This window comes from Notamacropus eugenii, chromosome 4 (assembly GCF_028372415.1).
Source record: "Notamacropus eugenii isolate mMacEug1 chromosome 4, mMacEug1.pri_v2, whole genome shotgun sequence".
NCBI lineage: Eukaryota > Metazoa > Chordata > Mammalia > Diprotodontia > Macropodidae > Notamacropus > Notamacropus eugenii.
In genome coordinates this window covers 272,746,470-272,774,276 of record NC_092875.1, presented here as the reverse complement: position 1 = coordinate 272,774,276, position 27,807 = coordinate 272,746,470, and the positions used below count along the sequence as shown (strand labels likewise).

At 37.1% G+C, this 27,807-nt stretch overlaps 1 protein-coding gene across 5 annotated transcripts in view; it reads right to left on the bottom strand.

Moving 5' to 3' along the window:
- The window catches only part of LOC140501243 (lipoxygenase homology domain-containing protein 1-like), a 680,545-nt gene that overhangs the window by 389,335 nt on the left and 263,403 nt on the right, over window positions 1-27,807 (bottom strand). For 4 of the 5 annotated variants that reach the window (XM_072604606.1, XM_072604605.1, XM_072604608.1 and 1 more), the window contains 2 exons: window positions 14,295-14,353; window positions 12,820-12,864 (listed from right to left, as the gene is read on the bottom strand). In XM_072604606.1, the coding sequence (XP_072460707.1) occupies window positions 12,820-12,864; window positions 14,295-14,353 (104 nt within the window). The remainder of the gene's footprint in view (window positions 1-12,819; window positions 12,865-14,294; window positions 14,354-27,807) is intronic. The other variant, XM_072604607.1, reaches the window with a different exon arrangement.

Below are 27,807 nucleotides of genomic sequence, written 5' to 3'. Positions count from 1 at the left end.
CCTAGCTGCCCTGAGTCATTACAAAATATACCAAGAATCAGAGTACATCCACACTTGCCCTAAAGAGACACCAAATGGGAAACATGAGTGAGCTGTGGCTGAAATAAGAAAGACATAATGAGATGGGGTAAGTGAACCTGGAGTAAATATCTGATTTACTATGTGTAAATGACAACATCTCTGAGCTTTAGTTTTCTTATTTTTCTAGTTTTACATTCCTACAGGGAGCTAATAACGCACTATGTGAATTACATATTAATGTTTACAAAATACTTTAAACCCTCCTGGAGGGAGGCTAGGGAGACTTTGTGGATATGGGTAGATAGGAAATATAAGACATTTACTGGAGGTGTTTAGTTCAGATCTGACACTGCCACTCAGACAATTTGAAGAGCATGTTCTTTTAATGGGGCACCAGGGCCACCATCTGGGTATATACATCTTCACCCCACCAAAAGGACTATACACAATTATTCCCATTGTTACTATTAGCCCAAAGAAAATGAAAAATGATGAGTTCAAGTCTCCTGGATTTTATAAGGCATGCACATCAAATTGGAAGGAATTTGTCAAACACATTAAAAAAAAACTGTAAGCCATTACTATGTATACATATTTATAGCAAATGTGTCCAAAATGACATTTGATACCTAAATTCATGTGATCTTCAACTCAATTCAATATACATTCATTAAGTACCTGCTATGTGCAAAACACTAAGCTAGATACTGGTACAGATGCAATGGCTATCTAAACCCTTGCCCTTGTTGCATTTCTGTATTTTTGTTGGAAGAGTTGATATGTACACAATAACTGAAATATAAAATAATATTTAACCATGTCCCAATATTCCATGGGAGGATCCAGTAGGCAAGAAGTCCATACCAACTAGGAGACATTAAAGAAGTCTTCATGGAGAAGGTGGCATTGGGTTGGTCTTAGAAGAATGGATAAGAATTCAGCAACAGAAGGGGAAGGAAGCTATTCCAAATGGAATAGGAAATAGTAGTACAGAGTTGACAAAATTTTGCATGTTTGGGGGAAGTAAGTTGATCCAAATTATATTGAATGTCTGAATAAATGGTGTCAGGAAAGGTCTTTTTCATTCATTAATAAGCCCATGTGACCTGATTAAATCACTTGGAAGCCTAAGTCACATGTGGTGGGAGGAGTTTGCTGAATGGGTGGGAACAGGAGGGGTGGAGCAGGAGGAGAAGGAGCTAGAGCAGAGGTGAGAGGAAGTTAGTCTTGAGAGCAGTCAGAGCCAGGAAGGATGCAGGCTCCTGGACAGCATGAGTAAAAGGGTTTGTGATTTTGTTTCAGGGAGCCTGCTGGTGATTTGTTTAATGGACCTGGTTTGTGGGAAGCCTAGCAGGGGGAATGCTTGGGGCTGGTGTTATTGTTTGCATTGTTACTGTGTATAGATTTTTGTTGCTGTGATGGATTTGGCTTTCTGGTATCTGAATAAATGTTTTGGTTTTGCCTTTCATGTGGAGAGTCTGTAGTATTTCACAATTCAGAATTGCATTGGGATATTCATGGCCATGGTAGGTGCTGTAAATATCACATTGGTGCCACATCATAGCAAAATATAGTGTATGTAAAAAGCTGTAAAATGAGATAAGTTGAGAAAGACAGGAAGTTGTCAGCTTATAAAATGCTTCCAATATCAAGCAAAAGAGTTTGGACTTTGTCACACAACAAAAAGCCACCAAAGTCTTCTAGCAAAACTCTTCCAAAGACACCTGAATTATCAACAACACTAATGACATTTGGGGTATATTTTTTAAAGCACTCTATAAACATTTTTCTCTCCCAAGATACACATATCATTGGTTCTGCCACGGACATTAAGACGAACAGAAAAATTATGTGAATTGATCAGCATGGGGATTGCTCTCAAGTCATGAAATTAGGACAGCCTTACCTCCTAGGCTTACAGCACCTCTGTTTTCTTAGGAAACTTTCAAATGGTAGAAAGCACAACGTGAAACTACCTCTAGAAATAAGTCTGCTATATGTTAGATTTGGCTTCATATTATTCCTAGGGTACATCCTCTTTTATCTCCCATGGGAGCATGGGCTGCCACATGGAGTAGTCAAGAACCCCAAAAGGAACTATAAAATAATAGTTAAGTATGTCCTAGATGTGCAGGCAACATTCTATGGGAGGCTTCAGTAGGCAAGAAGTCCATACCAACTAAAAGGCATTAAGGATTTATAAACTTTGTAGGATTCAGCAAACCACTGAGTATTTTGCATATAGCATCCATGGAATAAATGTTTGTTGGACTGAATCCAACCCAAACTGGGGCTTTTTACTTTCTGTACTCTTGTTACAGAATCATGGTGAGCCAAAGAAAAAGAAAAGTTTTAGCCTGAAGTGAATTCTAGATAGTTTTAGGATGTGAGGGAGATTTCCTGTAGACCATGGGCTCTGCTTAAAAGACACCCTCCACAAGAACAAGCAAGAAATCAGCTGGTGCTGAGTGCAACAGAACAGTAGGATGAAAGACCCTTGATGGTGGGCAAGAGCTTTGGGTTTTGTTTGAGGTGGGAAGGTGACCATTGCATTTCTAGCTTAATGTCTTACAACACATAGTAACTGCTCAACAAATACTTGTTGAGTGAATGAGACTGGCAAGCATCTTGCATACTTGTATAACACAATGGAAGTAATAGAACAGGTTACAAAATTACTAAACTTTAGAACTTTTCCTTCCTCCAGGAGGTCCAGTTAGTAGGTACTCAATGTTTATTAAATAATTTAATTAATTCAAGCAAGAACTAGATAGGTAAACAGGATATAAAAACAAGATGGGAGGAATTGTTACAGGTTAGAAAATGGAATAAATTGCCATTCATTCAACCATATGTTTATCTGTAATGAGTTACATTTTGAAGCATAAAATCATAGCTATAGAGCTGGAAGGGACCATAAAGATCATCTGCCCAAGGTCCTATAAGTAGTGATCAACAGAGCCAGGTCTCAAACTCAGGTCCTCTACATCTCTCTCCTCTCCTCTCCTCTCTTCTTCTCTCCTCTCCTGTCTTCTCTTCTCTCTCTCATTCTTCCTCCCTCCCTCTCTCTCCTTTAACAGGTGATCAAGTTGTCAACCTGATTGTTACACTGGTGTGCTGTTCTTTCCAATGCATCTCATTAAAAATATATTTTGTATGCATTTCAGCTATCTGTTGAGATAACTATGAATGTTACCTGAAGCTGTGTATAAATCCTAAGAGAGGGTATTTGGAGGAAAAAGTAGGAAATTAAGTATAAGAACATGATTTTACTACTTCTGGGAGCCAAGTTAGTGGACTAAACAGTAAATCACCACAACTGTCCCATATTCACCTCCAAACAACCACAAAATAGCATCCCAAAACAAATCTTAAAACAGCAGAACCAGCAAAAAGTCAGGGGTGAAGCAATCTTTTAGCCCAAGAAAATTGGAGAATTGGTAGAAAAAGTCTGTCTCACTTGGGTAAAGGGAGAACACAGTTCAGGACAGGAAGCACTCCAGCAAGCCAGCAGCAAGCTCCATTTCAGCAAAACAGTAGGAGATTCTGAGCCCCAGTGCAGTGAAGCGCACAAACATCAACACCTAGACCCCCATATGCATCAGCATAGCCAGGGGAACTGACAAACTCTAGCTGCAAGAACTGCAATGTGCTTCATTGTAGCCCCAGGAAAACAGGCAACCTCCAGTGGCTAGACCTCCACATCATAACCCCCAGGCAAACAGGTAGACTTCAACCTTCAGTCTCCAGTGGTCAGATCACTAAGTGCTTTAGTATAGTCTGGGGAAACACTCCACTGACCTCAGCACACACCAGACACCAGCACTAGGACCCTGGCTCAGTTCTAGGTAAGCTACCAGACACTTCTGGTCTCCAGCAGCACCAGCCACCCCCACCCCACAGCACAAGGCACAGGGGTCTCCTATGGGCCTCAGGGCAACATCAGTGCAGCACCAGGTAAACAGACAGCCCCTACTGCCCCTGACCCAAGAAGCCTGAGACAGTGCCCCTCCAAACCAGAAGCAGGGCTCAAATTGAAAAGAAAGGGAAAAGGCCAAAAAAGATTTTTTTAAAAAGGAATATGACAACAGAAAATTTTTATGGTGACAGGAAAGATCATGGCCCAATCTCAGAAGAGGATATCAATGTCAAAATACTATAAAAAAAAAAAAAAAAAGAGAGAGAAGTGGTCTCAAGCCCAGAAATAATTCATGGAAAAGGCCCAAAAGGAGCATAATGATCATGTAAGAGAGAGAGAAGAACAAGTGGGAAAAGAAATGAGACTGATACAAGAGAATTATGAAAAAAAAGTCACAGCCTGAAAAAAGAAAACTGCTTTAAAAGCAGAATTGGCTAAATGGAAGAGGAGATACAAAAATCTACTGAGGAAAACAACTCCTTAAAAGTTGAAATTGGGCAAGTGGAAGCCAATGTCTGTGAGACATCAAGAATCAATAAAATTCAAAAGAATGAAAAAATAGAAGAAAATATAAAATATCTCATTGGAAAAATATGTGACCTAGAAAATAGATCCAGGAAAGACAACATCAGAATCATCAGACTACTTGAAAGCCATAATCAAAAGAAGGACCTGGACATAATTTCAAGAAATTATCAGGGAAAACTACTTTGATATCCTGGAAGCAGAAGGCAAAATAGGCATTGAAAGCATCTACCAATCATGACAGGAAGGAGATCCCAAAATAAAAACTCCATGAACATTGTAATCAAATTTCATAACTATCAGATCAAAGAAAAAAATACTACAAGTAGTCAGAAAGAAACAGTTAAATTACTAGGGAGTCACAATTAGAATTACACAAGACTTAGCAGCGACAACATTAAAGGATCAGAGGTAATGGAACATGATATTCCAGAAAACAAAGGAGTTAGACTATAACCAAGAATCACCTACCTGGCAAAATGAAGCATAATACTTCAAGGGAAAAAAAATATATATATATATATATGTATATGAATATAGATGAATGAAACAGAAGGATTTCAGGCTTTCATAAGGAGAATACCAAAACTGAACAACAAAAAAAATTATCTCCAACAGCAAGACCAAGAGAAGGCTAAAAAAGGTAAGTAAAGAAAAGAAAGCATAAGAAATTCAATGAAGCTAAACTGTTTGTATCCTTTCATAGGAAGATGATACCTGTAATTCTTAAAAAATGTGCCATTAACACTACAGCTGGTAGGAATAGACATAGAGAGTATGGGTAGAATGTGAAGTTGAGGGAATGACAAAAAATAATTTAGGAGTGAGAAAGAGCAGTACACTGGGTACAGAAGGAAGGAAGAGGTGGAATGGGGTAAATTATTTCACATGAAAAGGTGCAAAAATCCTGTTACAATGTAGGGAAAGATGAGGGGGTTGGTCAATGAGAATCACTTGAACCTTACTTTCATCAGCATTGGCTCAAAGAGGGAATAATATACACAATCAGTTGAATACAGAAATCCATCTTATCTGACAGGAAAGTAGGAAAAGAGATTAAGTAAAGTGGGATAAAGAGGATTGACAGAAGAGATGACAGACCAGGGAAAGGTGGTAGACAGAAGCAAAACACTGGAGAGAAAGGGTGAAAGGAGATAGGACAAACAGGAGGAAAAATAGGATGGAGGGAAATACACAGTAATAATTGTGAATATTAATGGGATGAACTCTCCTATAAAATAGAAGTGGGTAGCAGAGTGGATCAAAAACCAGAGTCCTACAATATATTGTTTGAAAGAAATACACTTGAAGCATAGCAACACAGAGAGAGTAAAGGTAAGGGGCTGTAACATAATCTATCATGCTTTAGCTGAAGCAAAAAGTAAATAAATGAAAAGCAGGGGTAGCAATCCCAATCTCAGACAAAGCAAAAACAAAAATAGACCTAATTAAAACAGATAAGGAAGATAATGAAGTAATATCGTATTAAACACATATGTACCAAGTGGTAGAGAATCTGAATTCTTAAAGAAGCTAAGTGAGTTACAAGTGATAGAGAGCATTACGAAATGAAAAATACATAATTTTTATTATATTAAATTTAAAACTTTTGCACAAACAAAACCAATGTGACTAATATTACAAGGAAAGCAGAAAGCTGAGAAACTATCTTCACAACAAGTGTCTCTGGCAAAGACCTCATTTCTCAAATACATAGAGAACCAAGACAAATTTATAAGAATACAAGCCATTCCCCAGTTGATAAATGGTCAAAGCATATGAACAGGCAGTTTTCAGATGAAGAAATCAAAGCTATTTATAGGCATTTGAGGAAGTCCTCTAAATCACTTTTTAATTAGAGAAATGCACATTAGAACAACTCCAAGGTACCACCTCATACCTATCAAATTGGCTAATATGACAAAAAAGGAAAATGATAAATGTTGGAGAGGATGACATAAAATTGGGATACTAATGCACTGTTGTTGGAGTTGTGAAATGATCCAACCACTCTGGAGAGCCATTTGGAACTATGACCAAAGAGGAACCAAACTGTGCGTACCTTTTGATCCAGCAATACCACTACTAGAGCTATATCCCAAATTGATCATAAAAAAAGGGGAAAAGACTTACATGTGCAAAAATATTTATAGCCGCCCTTTTCATGGTAGCAAAATATTGGAAACTGAAGGGATGTCCATTATTTGGAGAATGGCTGAAGAAGCTGTGGTACATGAATGTAATAAAATACTACTGTGCAATATGAAATGATGAACAGGAAGATTTCAGAAAAACTTGGAAGATTTGTACAAACTGATCCAACTAAAATTAGCAGAACTAGGAAAGCATTGTACACAGTATCAGCAATATTGTGTGATGATCACCTATGAATAACTCAGTTCTTCTCAGCAACACAATGATCCAAGACAAATACAAAGGACTCACAAAGGAAAATGGTATCCACATCCAGATCAAGAACTGATAGACTCTGAATGTAGATTGAAGCATATTTTTCTCTTACTTTATTCTTTTCTGGGTTTTTTTCCTTTTTTGATCTATTTCTTCTTTCACAACTATGACTAATATGGAAATATGTTTTACATGATAGCACATGTATAACCTTTATCAAATTGCCTACCATTTTAGGAAGAGGGAAGGGAAGGAGGGAGAAGAATTTGGAACTCAAAATCTTGTAAAAATGAATGCTAAAAATTGTCTTGACATGTAATTGGAAAAAAATAAAAATACTATTTAAAAAAGAATATGGTTTTACTAAAGAAATGGGGAACAGAGTTTTGCTCCCAGCATGGAGCCTTAAATCTCAAGTTTTCCAGTCAAGCCAGGGAGATTGAATGACACCTGCTAGCAGATCTCCTTGATACCAAATGTTTGTCAAAATGCTGCAGTAACTACTACTGGGACTTCCACTAATTGCCTACCCTCACCTATCTTGAATATATAACCTATTTAGAACTAAATTTGGATTTTTGCTAAAGATATTCATGTTCTACCTATCCTTTTTCCCGATGGGCCAGTCTCTGATTTTGAACCTATTCATGTGCTTATTCCTGAAATAATCAATTCCTGAACTTTTTCCAACCCTGCAGAGCTTTTTGGATCCCTAGTCCCTTTTCTGCCCAATCTAATTGCTACCTGACTTCCAGTTCTGTCAGACCTAAATATTACCAAGACAAGAATTACCCTCAATTAGAAAGATACATAACTCATATTTATATATTCATTAAATACTCATTAATAGATGAATGAAAGATTATTCATCAAATGCTTAGTCTGTGCCAAGTACTGTGCTAAGTGCTAAGGATATAAATACAAAAGTAAGAAAAGACCCTTCCCTTAAGGAAATTCCACTGTAATGGGGAAATAACACAAAAAGGGGAAGGTGGTTCTGGACTTAATAGAATGTAAATTCCTGTATTATCCTTAGCACTTAAAACAGTGTAGTCATATAGTAAGCCCTTAATGATTTTTTTTCTATTCAATCATTCATCATCTTTATGCAAAACACTGTGCTTAGGGAGAGACACAAAGATTTTTAAAAACTCATGCTATATGAATTATATTAATTACATGTAATAATGCTAGATGCGAGAAGTTCTAGTGTGAGCACTGTATATCATGGATCTGTATATACATTTTAATACATAGTTGGATATTATCTATCCATTTAGTTTGCTTATAATGCGTGCTCAAAGGTGTTCATGTGTACCCCAGATAATATGCTGGGACTACAAATTCTTTTTTTGAAGGGGATGTTAAGGGGAGGAATTCAGGGTGCCTGAGATATTTGGTTTTTTCTTTTTTTTTTTTTTCTTGCTTGACAAAATAGAGTACCAAGGCCTTCAGACTTGGCTGTTGATTGATATATACAATAAAGACAAGGAAAACTAGGTGGGTGGAACACAAATGATATTGCCTCTTTAGCTCACCTTTTGGTCTATCTCAAATTCATTTGCATGTTAAACCAAATAGGATCTTTATTGGTCAATGAATCATTCATTCTTTTCATTGAGATGGGTGCAAATTGCAACCCATCAATGACTTCTCATCATGAGTGCTTCCATAAATTCTCCACAGAGCAGTAGCCCAATAGCCAGGACTTTTCCTCTTGGTCTTTTAACATTACATTGGCACACTGAAAGATGCAGGATGTCTATCCTATACTTGTGCTATATTATGGGTCCAATTCCTTTCCATGGATCACCTTTGTTAAATCTTTAATTCAGCTTCTTCAATTTTTCATTGGCAAACTTCTGTAGCTTATTTATACCCACTGTGCTTCTCTCCACTTCCCTTTGGGTGATCCACAAGTTTGATTCTGAGGAGACTGCAATATCATGATTTTAGTCATATAGAATCATCAGAAGACTATTGGTGTTAAAAAGATTGGGAATTGTTTCAGGGAGAAGCTTGTGGTCCTTGAAAGCATTATTCAGATTCACAAATACAGAGCCTGTTCTGTTCCTCTTATTCAGTTCTGGGTCTGGATCACTGTCCATTGACAGGGTCTATCACGATATTTGTATTGATATCAAGACTATGTGCATGGAATGTCCATGTAATTATTGCAATAGCCTTCTGGTTGATCGTCCTGGTCTCAAGTCTTTTCCCATGCCAGTGTATCATCCACTTACTCTGCAGTAAAACTGATCTTTCTAAATCACAAATCTGATCATTTCACACACCTATACCCCCCTAATTAATAAACTCCAGTGGCTCCCAAACCCTCTCTTTGGCTTATAAAGCTTTTCATAACACACACACACACACACACACACACACAGACACACACACACACACACACACACACACACCCTTTCTGCCTTTCCAGTCTTCTTACACCTTACTCCCCTATATGTACTCTTGACATAGGCCTCCTCACTGTTCCTCACACATGATAGATATTTCATCTCCTAACTCCATGACTTTTCACTAGATGTCTCCCATTCCTAGAATGTTCTTCTCACTTGTATTTGCCTCCTGGGTTCCTTCAAGTCTCAACTAATATCCCACTTTCTGCAAGAAACCGTTCATGGTTACCTCAATGCTTTTCTTCTGAGATTCCCTCTAACTTACTCTGTATATATCTTGTATGTACATCATTTTTTTGTAAGTTGTCTTCTCCATTAGAATATGAGCTCCTTCAAAATGAACTGGTTTTGTCTTTTTGGTATCCCTGGCCCTAGCACAATCCCTCCCTAGCACATAGTATGGCCCTAATAAATACTTGTTGACTTGGCTTGTTCACTGACTGTATATCACAGTTTGGGCAATAGATATTCTTCAGCCACTTAGTTTTTCCTGTATGGATTGGTAATCTGAACCCCAATCTCATTTGGGATGCTCCTCCACGTTCCAGGGCTTGATGCAGTTATCACAAAGCCATCTGCAAGCAGAAGCATCTAGACAGGACCTCATCATCATATATAGGGAATTCCTCTTCCATTTAGAGTCTGCACTGAATGTCCTCCATGGCAGCTGCAAACACCTTTGGGCAAGCAAGTCTCCCTGTTTTATGCCTTATTTAGAACATTAATTATCAGAGAATCTCAGAAGAAAGTCATTTCTGTTATTGTTTCTATCAGGGAGTCTTATATGATTTTTATATATAAATAGGAAACACTTTGGAGGAAAGCCTTTAAGGATAAATTTTGTTCTACCAAATTAAATGCTTTTTTTGTAGCCAAATATTTGTTGACTTGAATTTAATAAGCATTTTCTCTTGCATGCATGATAGGACTATGAAGCAAATTTTACATTCCTAAACTATGTTTAACATCAGCTATGGGTAGTTTTTGTTCAAATTTCTGAGCACACACTGACTTTATAGAATGGAAGAGGCATGCCAGGAACATATGGGGAAACAGACAGAGGTAGTGTTAAAAATAAACAACATACAATGCTCAAATGTTACATTACACAACAGATAAAAAGCTGGGCAAAAAATGGGAAAGACCCAGGCCCAAAGCCCACCTCAAATATTCACTTACTGTGTGAATCTGGACAAATCATTTCATATTCTTCAGACAACTCTTTAGGACTTATCTATTAACTCTTAAATGAAATATAATCAGTGTTGTCTCAGGGAGTTCTCCATATTGACAAAAAATCACAAACCCTTCAGGTATTCATATTATCCACTAAAGAGATAATATACACAAGGAAATCTGGAGTATAGACTATATATGAATGTGTTCTAAAGTTTCTGACCTCAAAATTCCTACCATATCCTCAAAAATATGCTATAAGTCATGGCTACATTACAGTATATATCCAGTCTGATATTGTCTATGGGTAATAGATAATTCCAAATAATCTGTAAAAACAGATTGTATTTTAATAGTTATGCTAAAACATGGAAAACCAAAGATTTTTATTTCCTCAACCAATAGTAGAAGTGAAATGTAATTACTTTAGATATGTACATATATAATGCCAAACCTATTATGATAGTTTGTGTATAGTAGATGCTCCAAAAGTGTGACTGAACCATTGTGCCTGGGTAATAGTATAAGCTTAAATACATACACTGACTAGCAGAATGTTTGCATAACTATTCGTTAATCTTTTCTCTCTTCTTAGATCTTTATTATAGTACTGTGCTCATCTTGGGGACCAATTCCAGGAAGATCTAGAGAAGTTGGAGATGGTCCAGGGAGTGTAAGACAAAAGGAAGTCAGTTTATTTTGCTGGTAAAATGATAGAAAAAGAATGTAATGAGTCAAAACATAATGAGCAGCAGAAGCAGCTATTCTGTGTCTCCTGAAAATAGGACAAAAGGAACATGTTTAAAATGTTTTCTGAAAGAGGTATTTGGATGAACTTCTAAAGATGTCCTAATTGTAAGAGTTAAGTTAGTCTGGAATGCACCAGAAGCATGGAAGGAAGGTTGTGGAATCCCCCTCTTTGGTTCTGGAAAATTGAAGAGTTATGATTACTCTGAATTGAAATAAAAACCAGTGAATAGCTTAGGGCAAGTAAGGAGGAAGGAACTAGAGTATTCTAACACTGTTGAGTATCCCTTTCATATTGGAATAGCTCACTCATAGAATTACAAAAAAGCTAATCATTCCATGGTCTGCTGAATTTGGTGGATTTATATCCCAAAGAATGATGAAATGCCCATCTATTTTTGTTCCATTTGGCATAATTCTAGATCTTGTTAGTTTAAAAATATATATTATAGAATAGTTTGTTGCAATAATTACATTTGACGTATGGTGAGTAAAATCCTAGGTAAATAATCTATATTACTTCAATTGTTATCAGCAATGTTACCCTAGATTCAAATCTTTCTCCAAGAATTTTTTTAAATCTGTAAATATAAACCCTACTTGCATATCCTACACTAATCACACACTTTTCTCATGTTTGATAATTAAGATACTTTTTTTTCTTGTTGAGAGTATAATTCTAGCACCTTAGTACATTTTATGATATTTAATGAACCCGCAGGTCATCTCTTGGTCAATATGGAAGCTGAACTTTTGTGTCTCTTTCTTTGCTCAAGCACAAGCATATTTGGGCTTCCTGGAATAACAGCACTTGCATATTTGTGTTTATATGAAAAATCTGAAAACTGGCCTGACCTGGTCTTCCGAGAAAGGCAATTAAAGTAGTGGATCCTCCTCTCCCTTTTCTGTTGTTCAAAACAAAAATGTGAAGGTACAGTGCTGGCTGGAATTTAATTTATAATATAACTAAATACAAATGATATAATTAGTTATTTGTCATGGGGATAGAAACTGAATGAAGTGGTTGAGTCTCACTGGAGATCCTGAAGGCTATTTTCTCTCTCCTGGTGATTTCCAAATTATTGTTCAACTTGAAAGTATTTGTGACAGCAGCAAGTTTGTTAACTAAGATACTTCTGCATGTCATTGAAGTCAATATTAATATCAAAATGCAAAGATGGATTTAAAACAATTGCGCACTGGCTTGAAAAGTGAAAGCTATAGAAAAAAAGATAATCACCAATGGCCTTAAACAGAAAGCTCTGAAGCCAATATGCACATTTAGTCAAATGAAGTAAAAGCAAGATAAATTCGTAGAAATTAATTATTAGGCAAATGATAATTTCCCAAGATATTTAAAAGTGCAGAAGCGGGAAAAGAGCAAAAAAAAAAGCATCTATAGGAAAACAAAATGTTCACGTGATTTTCTTCTTCTATCAAATTGCAGTTTAATGTTCATTGCTGTATTCATTTTAAGTATTTTCAATCAATATTTTTAAAGTGAGGAAGAATAGACCAGAAAAATGTGCAAGGCAGGTAATCTTAGAACAGAAATAGACTCTTTCAGATGATTAAAAGACGAAAAGCAGCAACAACATTTACCATTTGCTTCCTCTTGCGTTTTAGCCTGATGGTTTATTTGCATTTCTGCAAACATAAAAGTGAAGTGCAGTTAATAATAGACCTGTCTTATGACATTATAAGTGGGGAGGGGGGAAAGCATGCGAGTTTAACTCCTTAAAGGCTGTAGAGTTTTAAAGGTAGATACTAAATGGAACTGAAACTGTGTGACTATCAGACACCATCCCCTAGAATTTCTCTAAACATCTGCAGTAGGGGATAACTGGTTCATAATCTCTACTCCATCCTCCCTGGAAAACTCTGCATCATTTTTTTCAAATGAGTAAATGGGTGACAATATGGTATATGCCCGTGGAAAATCAGAAAATCTCCCCAGGATTTCTTTTGTTTGTTTGTTTTGGGTTTTTAAGCAGGGAAGGTAACTACGTGATATTATCATTGTAATCTTGGCTTAAAGCTTGAGGATTGTGAAGAGTGAAGAGTAAGCAGGGGATAGGGAATGAGGAAGCATAGATCAAAAGACACATGAGGTATGAAAAAATGTGCTGTTAGAAAACTCACTTTTCTTCCAGGGATATGTGTGTACATATACATGCATACATACATACACACATACATACATACATACATGTATGTATATGTGTGTGAATATATGTGCGTGATATGCACATGTGTGTTCATATATACATACACATGTTTATATATACATTCATATCCATATGTGTGTGTATACATAAGTTTGTTCCATGTATAGATTGCTCTCATGCAATACAATGTATACATGTATTGCATGTGCATTCATATACTCATATGTGCATCTTGTACATGCACAAGGATATAGGTATAAATGGGTGGGTAGGAGTGTTTATGTGTGTGTGTGTGTGTGTGTGTGTGTGTGTGTGTGTGTGTGTGTGTGTATGGGCTGCTAGGTGGCACAGTGGATAGAGTGCCAGGTCTAGAGTCCAGAAGATCTGGGTTCAAATCTGGCCTCATAAACTTACCAGCTATGTGATACTGGGTAAGTCACTTAACCCTTTTTACCTCAGTTTTTCATCTGTAAAATGAGCTGAGCATGACTGAAATGACTAAACAACAAAAATGTATTTATGTGTTATATACACATGCATATGTGTGCATGTGTAAAATTTTTGGAAAAATCATATATGTATATATACATATATGTGTATATTATATGTATGTGTACATATATATGTATGTAGGTAGGTAGAAATTATTCACTTATCTGCTTACATGTTTTATTTCCCCAGCAAAATTTAAGCTTCTTAAAGGCAAACTGTTCCCTTCATAACCTTGTGTCTCCCATGCTGGTACCTAAACTGGCACTTAGTAGGAACTTAGGAAATTCTTGTTGAATTGAATAAAATTGAATAAAAATGTTATACTCTATCAAACAGAAATCCAGTGGTGAATAGGGTGATATTTTTTGTACATTGATGATGACAACACAATTCTGTGCTCCCCATTACCATACTTACCTTGAGGATAAAGTTCTATTTCTGAGTGAATTATGCCCTGGGACATAAAAGGAAGCCACCTGAGAAAATAGAAACCAAAGAAGGAGGAAGAAAAGGAGAAGAAAGAGAATGAAGAGAATGTAAATGCAGAGGAAGAAAAGAAAGAGAAGATGTTAATTTTCTTTTCGTGGTATTATTACATGAAATGACCCCACATTCATTTTGCATGCTGGCCATTATAAAAACAGCTGCCTTTAAAAAGCAAACCCAATAAAAAGAGTCAATTATCCATGGTGAGTAGTGAAGTTTGTGTCACAGCAATGGCTTGAAAGATGAAATGTAAATATTACTTTGCATATTTCTGTTTAATATTTAAAATATCTAGATCTTGAATCTAATCAACCACTAACTTAATTCTTCTACATTCCACTCTCCAGAATGAATAATCTTTCTAATGCAGGCACAATAGTCTTCACATTTCCCCATGAATATCCCTTTTTTATTAAGACCGCCAGACCTTCCGGTCAAGCCATTTTTTTGTAGGCAGCTAAGTGACATAATGGATAGAGCACTGTGCCTTCAGTCAGCAACACCTGAGTTCAAACCTGGCCTCAGACACTTACTAGCTGTGCGACACTGAATAGGTCACATAACCTCTATTTGCCTCAATTTCCTCAACTGTAAAATGTGGATTAAAATAGCACCTACTTTGCAGTATTGTTGTGAGTCTCCAATGAAATATTTTAAAGTACCTGGCACTTAATAGGTGCTATAGAAATGCTTATTCTTTTACCTCCTCTCTGTAATGTCACAATTCTCTGGATCCAAATCATCCTTTAACATCCAACTGAAACCCTCCCTGGGAAAATATTAGTCAAATATAAGTTGGTTGATTAAAAATTAAAATAGTGCCCTGGGTGCTCCTCTCCTCTTTCTCTTTTCCTTTTCTTAAAAACCAAGTACCCTGGATTTTCCATTGACAGAAAATATTGAAAAAGCAGACTGGACAGCCTTGAGAGGATCCCATAGCACCAGGGTTCTATAGCTAGTCATTCCCCTTAGATTTTCTCTAGGTCAATATCCTTGGAGACTTCAGAGGGTCAAATCTGCTCACTTATAATTCAAGGGAAAAGCTTTAAGGTCTCTGCAAAGCTGACAATTTAATGATTTTTTAGAATAGTCTATCAGATCATCCTTTAGGCACCGTTCCTTATCACCAGACCAGAATAAATCTTTTACTTATTCTGAGTGAGTGGCTGTTTTTGGAGTATACACATATGTTTTATATAGGTTGGTGATAAGGAATGAAATGGTCCATAGAAAGGGAATCAGAAAAAGGATTAAAACATAAATGTATTATATTCATACATATATGTGTGTTTGTTTATTCACAGAATTTGCAGAATCCCAAGAGTTGGAAAGAAGCTGAGAGGTCATCCAGTACCACCCATATTGAAAGAGAAATCATCTCTATATAATATCCCTGAAAAGTAGTCTCTAGTCTCTACTTTAAGACCTTTATTGAAGGAGCATTCAGTACCTCCTGAAGCAGCACATTTCATTCTTGGACAGTTCATATTGTTAAGTAGCTCTCTCTGACATCACCTGCCTTCATCTTCCCCCAAAGACCAGATATCTAGTTTATCAAATGATTCTCATACTTACTGTTACCCTCACTGTTTATACATGTATGCATGCATGTATGTGTGTACGTATATGTATATGAAGCCATAGAAATTTGTGCCTCTAGATATAAAAACACACATATACTTATTTATATGCTAGACATTCTTCTTTTCAAAACAGATTTGTTAGATTTGAGAAGGACGAATTGCCCAGTATGAGCTCTATGTCAGATCTGAAGGTCATCTACAAGGGTAAAGCATTAGAGCAGGAAAAATCTTCTGAAGCAGAAGCAATTGGGCAAAATTCCTGATAAATCTGAATTTTCAGGATTGGCAAAGACCCTGGAAGAGTACAGAAAAGCTGGGGTGTGCTGGAGCTTGATAATCATCTCCTGAGATTCTTTCACTCACCTGTAAAGGAATATTTTCTTATCCATAAGCCCCCTAGGAACTTTTTCCCTAACCTGTATAGATAGGAAATATCAAAATAAATGCCTGAGAAAGATTAGGGAAATATCCCCCTGAGAGTTTTAAGGCTAGGTTAGACAACTACAGGATGTTTCTAGTGGCATGGTAACTAGCTAATTTTGTGCCTGAGGCAAGAATATAAAATTGTTCTCCCATCCTAATATTATGTCATGCTTAGGAGAGTAGGCATATGTGTATATTTTACATAGATATATATATATAGAGATAATATGTAGGCATGCCTATTATATATGTAGACACATGTGTATGTATCTGTGGGATGATATGTGTGTGCCTCTGAGTTTTGCACACCTGAAGAATTTATTTCACATGCCTCATCTTCATTATCGCTCTGGCTTTCAGTATAATACGGCCTTAAAACTGGGCTAGAATGAGGCTAGAGGAGTGACAGTAGATAAGAAGTCAGAGAATGGATCCTAGGATCATAAGATCATAGATCTAAATTTAAAAGGGGCCTCAGAGCCCATCTAGCCTAAACTCCTCATTTTAAAAAAGAGGAAACTGAGGCCCAGGGAGTTTAAGTACCTTGCTCAAGATCACACAAGTAATAAGCATGAGAGGTGGTATATGAATCCAGGCACTCTCACCTTGGACCACTGCTCTTTAGCACGCTGCCTCCCTGGGGAAGTTATAAGATTTTGAACTGGAAGAAACTTTATACATTATTTAGTTCAACCTCCTCATCTTACAGATGAGGAAATCAAGGTCCAAAGTAGTTGAATGACTTGGTTCTTTTCTACTGTAACACACAGGTGGAGGAAGTGGAGGGATGGGAGAGGGGAGGAAAGAACAGATGAGATCATCTCTAAGGTACTTTCAGTCCAAAGAACAATTTCATAACGTTGAGAATATCTTAAAGTTAAGTTAAATACATGAGTAAGGATGCTCTGATTCCCCGCCCCCACCCAGACAATGAGCAAGCCAACTGCTAGCAGCAGCCGCCATCCCTGTGCCTCATTCTGTCAATTTCCCACCATCGCTACTTGTCAATTTCACACCAAGTAATAGCATAAACTGACAAAGTACAGAGATCTGCAGCAGCACAAATGCATGCTCAGAATAGCAAGAAATTATTAATAGTGGCCTCCTTAGGAAAAAAAAAGGAAAGTTAAGTGATAGCTCACTGTCTCATGATAATTTCTTTATTAATATTCTCTTCTCCCACTAAAGAAGTTGTACTTTGCCTTTCTTTACCATCTTCTATTCAAATCTTAAAGTTGTTTTTTCATATGTTCCTAAACAAATGTAATATATTCTTAAATGTATTACAACACCCTGCAATATATTACCCATTCCCAGAAGTGGAGACTGAGGTTCTGAATACAAATATGCCTTTTAATTTCCTCCCCTCCTCTCCTTCCTTGTGTTCCTTTCATTAAAAGTTTACTGAGTACCGATTATGCAAGGCACTGTTCAAGGTACCTTGAAAGATAAAAAGAAATAGTTTTTGCCCCTAGAGAAGCATACATATCATATCTCCCTTCCTTAGGAAGAGATGATATGCATGCAAAATAGTATTCCTAATTTCAATGAGAATGGTGCAAACAAAATCTTACAGGTATTCAAGTAAGACAATATTTCACATTTGGGTGTTCAGGGAAAATGTTATGGAAGTGATATCATTTGAACAGGCTTCAAAGGATAGATGAGATTGCTGTAACTTTAGTTGGCACTATGGAGTACAAGGCATCAGTGTTCTCACTTTTTCCTCCCAATCAGAAAGAGGTCCAGTGGAGAGCTCTCTGACTATGTGTAAGTGGCAAGACTTTCTCCTCTAGCCCTTCTAACTTCCTGTCACTTCACTTCATTCAGATAAAAGGTGAGAGTTTGTCCTCCAGTACCCTCAAAGTTTCTATGGCTCTATTTGACTTATTCAGCTAGTAAAAATCTAAATTAGTCTACATTCAGGTTTTAAAATTTTGCTTTGGAGAGTTGTTATAGGATCATTCATAATTTTTTTTTTAAAAAAACCTAAACTTCAGCTCAAAAACCACCCCTCTCCCATGTCATCTAACCTCCTAAATCCAAACTCCAGACTCTAGTAACATTTAATTTGTGAAATAAGTAAGCCCTTCAAAGTTACTCCAGTGCATACTCCAATTAATTTTTTTTATGATACTCAGCAAATCAATGAAGAAGGAAGTCCTTTTAGTTTAAGTGAGTTAATCTTATAGAAGAAATACCATAACAACTGTGAAAGATAAGCATAAATAAATCTCAGGAAGAATGAAAGGAAAAGAGAAAGAAGCCACACCCTTGGTCTCTTGATTTCTTCCCTGAAGGGACAAAATCCACTACAGCTCAAATATTTCTTCAACTCTGGATGCTACCATCCAGTCTGTCTGTGATGGATGGCTACACTGTCCTCTCCAGGGGAAATGCATAGCTCTTGACCTCATTGCACTTCATTTCAGGGGAGTCAGGTCACCTAACTACAATACCCAAGATGTCCTGATGTCATTTAAATGATTTACCTCAGTGAGGCCCTCAGCCCTTGCTGCACCTTCAAATTAGCAGAGATGAAAGGAGCACATTTCAAGTAGAAGGAACAGCATAAGCAAAGGTTGTTTTGTTTGTTCTTCATTGCCGAAGAAGACCATGTCATCAGAGAAATGATGACATGACCTGTACTTGACTTGGGAGGGCTGTGCAAGGTCCCCAGTCTCACTTGTCCTCTGGGGCCATCTGGATCCAGTGACCAGATATTCATCAGGATGACTGGAGATGGCCCAAGATGCAATGGGAGAACTTGGGCCTTTTAGGCCAAGGCCTATTCAGTACTCACTTAGGGTGAACCAGTTAACTAGGCAACTCAGCTCCTCCTCTCCTGTCTGTCTTCCTCTCCCATTCCTTCTATCCAAAGGAAAGTAAGTTTGTTGGGCCAGAGATTCCCTTCCCTTCCCTTTCCTTCCCTTCCCTTCCTAGCTGTTTTCTGGACCCTCCTGGCTTAAGAGTGATTATCAATAGTAACTGTTGCTATTTCCCTCCCAGGCTGACGTAGTTATTTTTCTTTGCCTTATTAAAAAGGCCATTCCCTGACTACTTTCTAAGCAGACCTGTTCACTGAATGGGCATTACCTCGCCCCAAATGAGCACAGTTGTAGTATTAATAACATGTGTACTGTGTTTGGGGAAGGACTACATTGACCAGAGGGTAGGGCTTATGTAAGGGAGAAGTAGAAGCTAAAACTAGAAAAGTAGGTGGAGGACAAAGTTTAGGGGACTTTAATTTATTTGGTTTTTAAGTCATTATCACAAACAACTATTAGGAAACATAGTGGAATAGGGAGCAAAAGCACTATTATTCCTGATTATAAAGAAGTGTGGGATGAGGTGAGGAGGGGAAGTAAACTGTAGAGTTAAAAGATGAATCCACTTAACAGTCACTTACTAGACACCCTGTTATGTGGCTGCAATAATAGTAACTCACGTTTATTTAATTCTTTAAAGTTTGTAAATCTGCATTTCCCCACAACAATCCTGTGAGATAGCACAAGTTTGGATATCCCCATTTTACAGGTAAATAATAATAATGATAGTAGTATTCATATAGAAAGCACTGTCCATGTGTCAAACCTGTGGGACAAGTGCATTAGTATTCATATTACTGAGGAAACTGAGGTTGAAAGACAGTGATTTGCTCAAGGTGACACAGGTAATAAATGTCTAAAGTAGAATTTGAACTCTTGATTCCAAGTCAAACACTATCTACTAGGCCACATAGCTGTCAAAAAAAGATGCTTTAAAAAAAAGCTGTTTTGCATAACTAATTTGTCTAAAATTGAATTCAGACCAATGGCTCTTGACTCTGCAATGCACACCGACTCTATAAAGCAAAAATCATAAAGCAAGAGACTGACAAATCCTGAAGGAGATACCCAGATAATAAACACATAGTCTTTAGTTCTGCTTTGAAGCACTTATTCCATCTTTCTAAGCAATAGTTTGCCTAGGTAATGAGAGAAATAATTATTAATAACCAATATCTTGGGAAGATCCAGAGCTCTCCCTTTCTTTCAAAATGTGGATTTTAAAAGTTCAGTCTCTTGAAGCACACTGATGATAATGAGACTGGACTAACTTTTTGTTCAGGACCCCATCCTAATGGAAACTGCTGTGTTCTGCTCAGGTTTGGCTGGAGTATACATTCTTTGAAGAGATAGCCCAAGGCTGGGGGTGGTCTGAGTATAGAGATATCTCCTTTGTCCAAGGCTGATGTGATGTTACTCTCAGCCCTTCCTTTTTAAATATAGCTCCCCTTCCACTGTGTTATCCAATCAGGGTTTATTGCCATCATTTAGGAATACCTATTCTTTGAAGGAAATATGAACTATGAGCCTGATGCCATGATTGTCTTTGGTCTAGGAGAGACAGCCAAATGACCACCCATGTAATTAATAATGTGCTGGTCTTATTAATAAAATGATTAAATTACCCAGAAACTATGTCTCTTGAACCTTTTTAATCATCACAGTAATCTAGAGAGTGGAGAGACCTTCATTTCTCTTACATTCTCTAGGCTGAAGGCCAACCTTTGCTTTGTAAATTCTCAACTGTTCTTTTGCCAAAGCCAAAGCACAAACATCACGTGTTTTATGCAGGTCCCTGCAAAGTCTCACTTGTCCTCTCACCTTACTGAAAAGGAAATCCTCAGTTCTCTGACTTTTTAAAAAATTCTTTGTGACCAGTTGTCATGACAAATTGTGGCAAACTTCCTGTTGGTATTCTCTTACTGAAGGCTAGGTCTGATAAAAAAAAAAAATTAGCATTCAAATGAAGATTTATTAATAAATATGGTGTTTAGCTTAAACTCATTTAATTCAAGCAAGGTTCAGTGGCATCAGCATAGATGTGAATCCCAGAGAATGAGTAGCCTCGTTATGGCTCCCTCATTTACTCATGCCAGATCATTTGTGCTCTCAATGGGTGAGCCTACAATCTTTACCATATTCCTAGATTCTTCAGCTCCTGAATAAGTAGGATTGGATTTATTCCAGGAATCACAGTGAAGGAATTCCAAAAATGGATGAGATGTCAAGAATCACAGAAAACCATGGTATTTAGACCTAAAAAAGTTCGTAGAAATGATTTAATTGGGCAATATTTGGAAAAAGAAAACCCAAGAGGTAAGGAAACTTTCCCAGTGACCCAGAGATGTTAAGTGACAAAATCAGGATTCTAACCAAAGTCTTCTATTTTGAAATCCAATGTTCTTTTCACTAGATTTCTATTACAACCCAGAAATATCCTCTACAACATATATGTTTTACAGCGATCCGTATTTTCTGTGAAATATTCATAGATGATCTACTCAAAATGGTGGACTCTTTCATTTGGTTTTTAAAATATTTTTTCAAATATTTCGTAGATATCAACATAGCACTTGATTTAGCCATATTTTATCCCTCTGTCTTACATGACCAACTCATTTTCCTTTCTGACCACACAGGCCCTTGATAATGCTTTTTATTCATCTTGAAGTGAAGTCATAGTTGGTAATATGCCATGGCCCAATTACATTTACTATATAACTAATCAATTACCTATGGATCACCTACAACTTTGATTTTTCAAAAAGAAATACCAATATTCTAAATTCACAGCCAAAATGTGATTCAGCAATTAGCCCAATACAATCAGCAGGATGGTATATGCAAACAGAAGTATCTGGAAAACCTTGACTTTAAGGAGTCTCTTCCTTTTGGACTTAATATGTACAAATTTGATACACTTAAAAAGAATTGGTCCCATAACTTTCTCGTTTCTTTTTTTTCTCCTCTCTTTTCTCTGGCTGAATGAGAGGTTAACTGAAAACATGTAGCCCCAAAGTAGGACTCTGAATTTGGGTTCTGAACATGGGGATTTAGGACAAAATATAACCAAGTTTGTCCTTTCCTTCTATGTATCTTTACATGAAGGGATTGCCAAATTCTGGTTTACCAAGAAGTTTCCCAAAATAGTCTCTCATCAGCTAGCTGATGCCTAAAATTATCTTAACTGAGGAAAATGCCTTTCTTTCCCCAGATTGAATAGTGTTTAAAATACAAATGTCCCAAGAAATCTTATAAATGGCAAATGTCAGATTACAAATTCTGGCAAGACGAAAGGAGAGCACGGTAGCAGAGTGTTTGTGGTTAGGGCAGTGTTTGTCAAAGAAGAGATATCCCTCTCATTGATTGTCATAGCATTTTTCATTGCTCTTTTAGAAATTATTCTGCCTTATACTTATTTGTCTCTCTTGCTAAATAATCAGTTCCTTAAGGGCAGGACTATGCTTTGTATAACTTGGTATCCTTCACTGTGCCTTTAACAAATATAAAAACTTGATTTCATAATCACCCATAGAATGGAGGGGTTTAGGATTAAAAGACAATTCCATCTATCTCACTATTTTGTTAGGGCCAGCACAATTTAAAATGGCCTCTTGTTCCAACAAATACAAAGAAAAGGATCCTTATGCTGTGATCCAGATAGAGGAATGGGGAGGCTGAAGCACTTAACCAGGAGTCTCCAAAGAAAGTGAGCTCTTTGGTCTCTCTCGAGCTCTTCTTGCAGTCAGATTCCTCTCTGGCTCTGGCACTTCTACCTGATATCCCAGGGAAGAAGGGAAAGCCATCTACGCACAGTAAGTGACAGAAAGATTCCAAAGATTTTCCCACAGCTAGCCCTGCCCTTCAGATATCAAACTTTCCTGTGCCTTCTTCCCTTGGCTCTAAAATATGGGACATTAGAGTATTCCTCTCTTAATAGGAAGGCACTTGAATAATCAGGAGTCGAAATGGGCCACTTTGCAAATGAAAAAAATGATATAAACAGCAAAGAGAAAAACTGCACCCAGCAGTTGGACATCCTTTCTTAGGTTGTTAAATCATATGACCATTCTATGTACCAGATCATAGAGTTTGGTGTTTAACAATGTAAAACTGGTCATAGGGCAGCTGGTTCAAAATATAATTTATTTGCATTTATATTTTCTATTTCCTTCATTTTTGTCCCTCTTTTCAGGATTGCCTGAAGGGAGACCTTTGTCTCTAATAACTTGCTCCCTGTGAAGCTCTTGTCAAAGACATTTTCTGAATCAGGAGTAATGATGCTGACACAGCGAGGCAGAAGCCACTGCCTATCTTAAGACTAGGAAGTTTAACTTTAAAAATCTGCTCAGTCTCATTTTATCTGCACTCTCCTAAGCCAAATGGACTAGTAAAAGCATGTATCGCATGTCAATGTGTAGGAATGATTTCTTTTGGCTTATTAATTGTATAATTAACATGAAGTAGCCCCATTACAGAGAACAGGTATGACAATGCAATGAATTTGAGAACACACGCACAGCCCTAGAGATCTCCAGTTTGAAAGCATGCAAACCAAGAAAAGTGTTGTAAGGAAATATACAAAAGGGTTGACTTAAATTCATAAAGCTAGTTCCATGTTTCTCTAAATCAAATTTAAAATGCATAAAAAATATCATGAGGGCAAAGCATAGTCACTAAAGAGTGTGTATACCTGTGTAAATTATAAGTACTGGAAAAAATAACAAAAACAGGAAATAAAAAAATTTTCAGGTATAGAATTGAAATAAAACCAGAAGGACGTGGGTGTTCAACTGAAGAAAAATGGGCCATGTACAAATGCATGAAGCATCTGTGATGGACAAAAGCATTCTCTTCCCGTAGTCAAGCATTGTATTTTAGCTGTACTTTTTTTGGCTCACAAAGGGAACTATCGCTTGGTGGTCTTTCTCCTTGTCCTAATTCCGTTTCTCTGTGGAATTTCTTTTTCCCCCTAAGGAGCAAAGAAAATGACAGAAATTCTCTTTCCTTTTTTCACCTTTGTGATTTTAACAGCTGAGTACTTTCTGCTGACCAGACCCCAGTGCTAATTATCCACAAAGCGCCCTGTCATGCACTGCTTGGCTAGGCCATGTGACTGATGGGGCTTACAGGCAACAATAAGCATCTCCCTCTAGGTTCCTGGCAAAGGCAGCTGGCCTCATTTCCCCATAGAGCCTCCTGCTGGATTCACACGAGCCCTCTGCTTGTGGCCTTTGACACATAGAGATAAGATTCTGATGTCGAAGCACCAGCAGCTACAGACAGGAGCAGAGTCTGGGAACCAGTTACACCTGTGTTCCATTCCCGGTTTCAACATGGACTTGCTGCTTAATGTCAGGACTTGGAGAAGTAACCTGCCTCATCTCCTTCCATAAGATAGATAGGATATGGGATAGAAAGAAATAAGTGTGTATGAGCTACTTCCACTCTCTCTCCTACTCCACTCTACTACAAAGTGATTTTTCTAAAGCTCAAGTCCAATCCTGTTCTCCCCCCAACACTCAGTAAATTCCAGCGGCTCCCTATCACCTTCAGGATTCAAATATAAATTCATCCCTTTGGTGTTTTAAGATTTTTCACAACCTGGCCTCTTCCTATCTTTCCAGTCTTGTACACCGTTTTTCCCCTCATTCACTCTATGAGTCAACCACACAAGCCTAATTGCTGCTTCTCACATGGGACATTTCATCTCCAGTCTCTGTAGCTTTTTCCTGGCTGTCCCCATTTTTGGAAAGCTCTCCCTCCTTCTCCCAGCCTCCTTGTCTCTTCTCTGGTTTCACTGGAAACAACTCAAATCTCACTTCTGCGGAAGGCCTTTCTTGGTTCCTTGGATGTTACTCCTTCCCACCTTCATGTCTTCCCTCTGAGATAACCTTGCATTTACACTGTAAATATACTGCTAGATGGTGCACCTATAAATGTTACCTACACAGTAATAACACTAATAGTAATGACAGTAATAATAACTGGCATTTATATCGCACTTTAAAGTTTACAGAGCACCTTACAAATATTATCCCATTTTATCTTCACAATCACCCTGAGAGGTAGGTGCTATTAAAATCCCTGCTACAAGATGAGGAAGCAGAGATAGATAGAGGTCAGCTCAGTCATCCAATAAGCATTTATTAAGCACCTAGTATACGACAAGCAATATGTTAAGAGCTGGAGGCACTATGCTAATCACTAAGTGACTTCCCCAGGGTCACACAGCCATAAGTGTCTGAGGTCAGAATTAAACCTGAGGTCTAGCATTCTATCCATTGTGCCATCTAACTATATATATGTGTTTATATTATTACATTATTTACATTTCCGCTCTTGCTCCTGTGAATGTGAGCTCTTTGAGGGCAGAAGGCATTTTGGCCTTTCTTTGTATCCCCAGTGATTAGTATAGTGTCTGGAATATAGTATAGCACCTATTAAATAGCGGCTGCTTTTACCTTTTCTCTGTTTCTGAGAATGCCCTGTGAATCAATGTCATATTCCTTTGAAAGACTATGTTCTAAGTTGTAGTATATGATTATGATGAAATATTATTATGCTATAAGAAATGACAAGCAGGAGAATTTCAGAAAAACTTGGAAAGACTTATTTGAACGGAAACAAAATGAAGGGAGCAGAACCCGAACATTGTACACAGTAACAGTGATACTGTATGTGATCAACTGTGAACATTTTAGCTATTCTCAGACATACAATGATCCAAGATAATTACAAAGAACTCATGATGAAAAATGCTATCCACCTTCAGAGAAGGAACTGATGGAGTCTGAATGCAGATTGGAGCATACTATTTGTCACTTTCTGTATTTTTTTCCTTTGGGTCAGTGTCTTCTTTTGCAACCTGACCAATATGGTAATATGTTTTGCATGATTAAACACATATAACCCCTATCAAGTTGTTTACTGTCTCAGGGAGGGGAGTCTACAGGGAGGGAAAGAGAGAGAAAAAATTTGGAACTCAAAAAAAATGTTAAAATGAATATTGAAAACTGTCTTTACATGTAACTGGGGGAAAATAAATTATTTTTTAAAAAGTCTTATGCTCTCTCTGTTAGAAGTAGACTTATTTGTGTGAACCCATCAGAAAAAGGAGAGAAACAAATCAAAAAAGACCAGATTTTGAAAAAGAAAATCAGTCTGTCTTGATCATCTTCCTATTCAGTCAAAGTATCTCAGAATACTTTAGTATATACAATTATTATAGTTAAAATGACTGGTATGATCAAAGAATATGTATGTGCAAGAGACAGGGATAAAAGGACTAATAAAACTTGTTAGGAATATGGACAAGGTAAAGAGATGAAGCATGTACAATGAAATTTGAGCTACCCAGAATCTCTAAGGAGCAAATAATTCTATGTGGACCAATTTCCTATCTACAGGAGAATTTAGTACTTTAAGCTCCAAAATCTATTTGGTTTCCATTTAGGATGAAAGTATTTCTCTATTACATTTTTTACTTCCTTCTGAACTAAGGTAGGAAGAGTATAATTTGCCCGTTTTTTGATAGAATTAGCAAAGTCAGAGGAGATCTCAGAGGCCTAACACTACAACAACCCTGATAAGTGGTCTTTCAGTCTCTGCTTACAAGCTCCTATGAAGAAAATCTAATATCTCGCAAAGATCATGTACCCTCTACATGTTCTTTTCTCTAAGCTCAACACACTCAGTTCCTTTACTCAATTTTCATATCATCTGAATGCCGGTCCCTTCATTATCCTAGTTATCTTCCTGAGAACACTCGAGTATATTAATGTCCTTCTGAAAACATGATGCTCAGAACTGAACATAGTACTTTAAATGAGGTCGGATGAGGGCAGAGTACAGTGGGACTATAACCTCTTTATTTTTAGAGTTTTTGCCTCTTATAATAAAACTCAAGATCACATCAGCATTTTAAACTGCCACATCATATTACTGACTCGTATTGAGATTTTAGTCCACTAAAATTTCCTGATCTTTTTGAGAACTGCTGTCTATCCATTCTTCCACCTATACAGCTGACTTTTTATACCCAAGTACAAGATTTTACATTTATCCTGTTTGAGTTTCATATCATGAGATTCAACCTAGTGCTTGTCTCTCAATATCCTCTTGGATGCTGACTCCATCTACCAGCATGTTAGATATCTCTCCCAGATTTTTGTCATTTATAAATTTCATATATCTTTTATATCTTTATTCAAAGCATGAAAAAGATGTTAAAATAACACAGAAACAAATATAGATCTCTGAAATATGCCATCAGAGACTTGTTGCCATGTTGATAGCAAATAAACCACCTAAAAAGTTCCAAATCAATCTGATTGCATATTAGTGTAATACATATTTACCCACCCTTTCTACAAGCATAGTAGGAGATATTTTATCAGAAGTTCATCAGTATAAACACGAAATCATTTAATTTGGAACTGAAAGGGACCTTTAAAATCACCTGGTCCCATTTAAAAGATGAGAAGAAAGCCAGAAAAGTAAATATCACGTAATATATATATATATAGTGTAGCAATTATGTAGGGGTAGCTGATGGCTCAGTGGATAGAGCACTGGACCTGCTGTCACAAAGACCTGAGTTCAAAACCA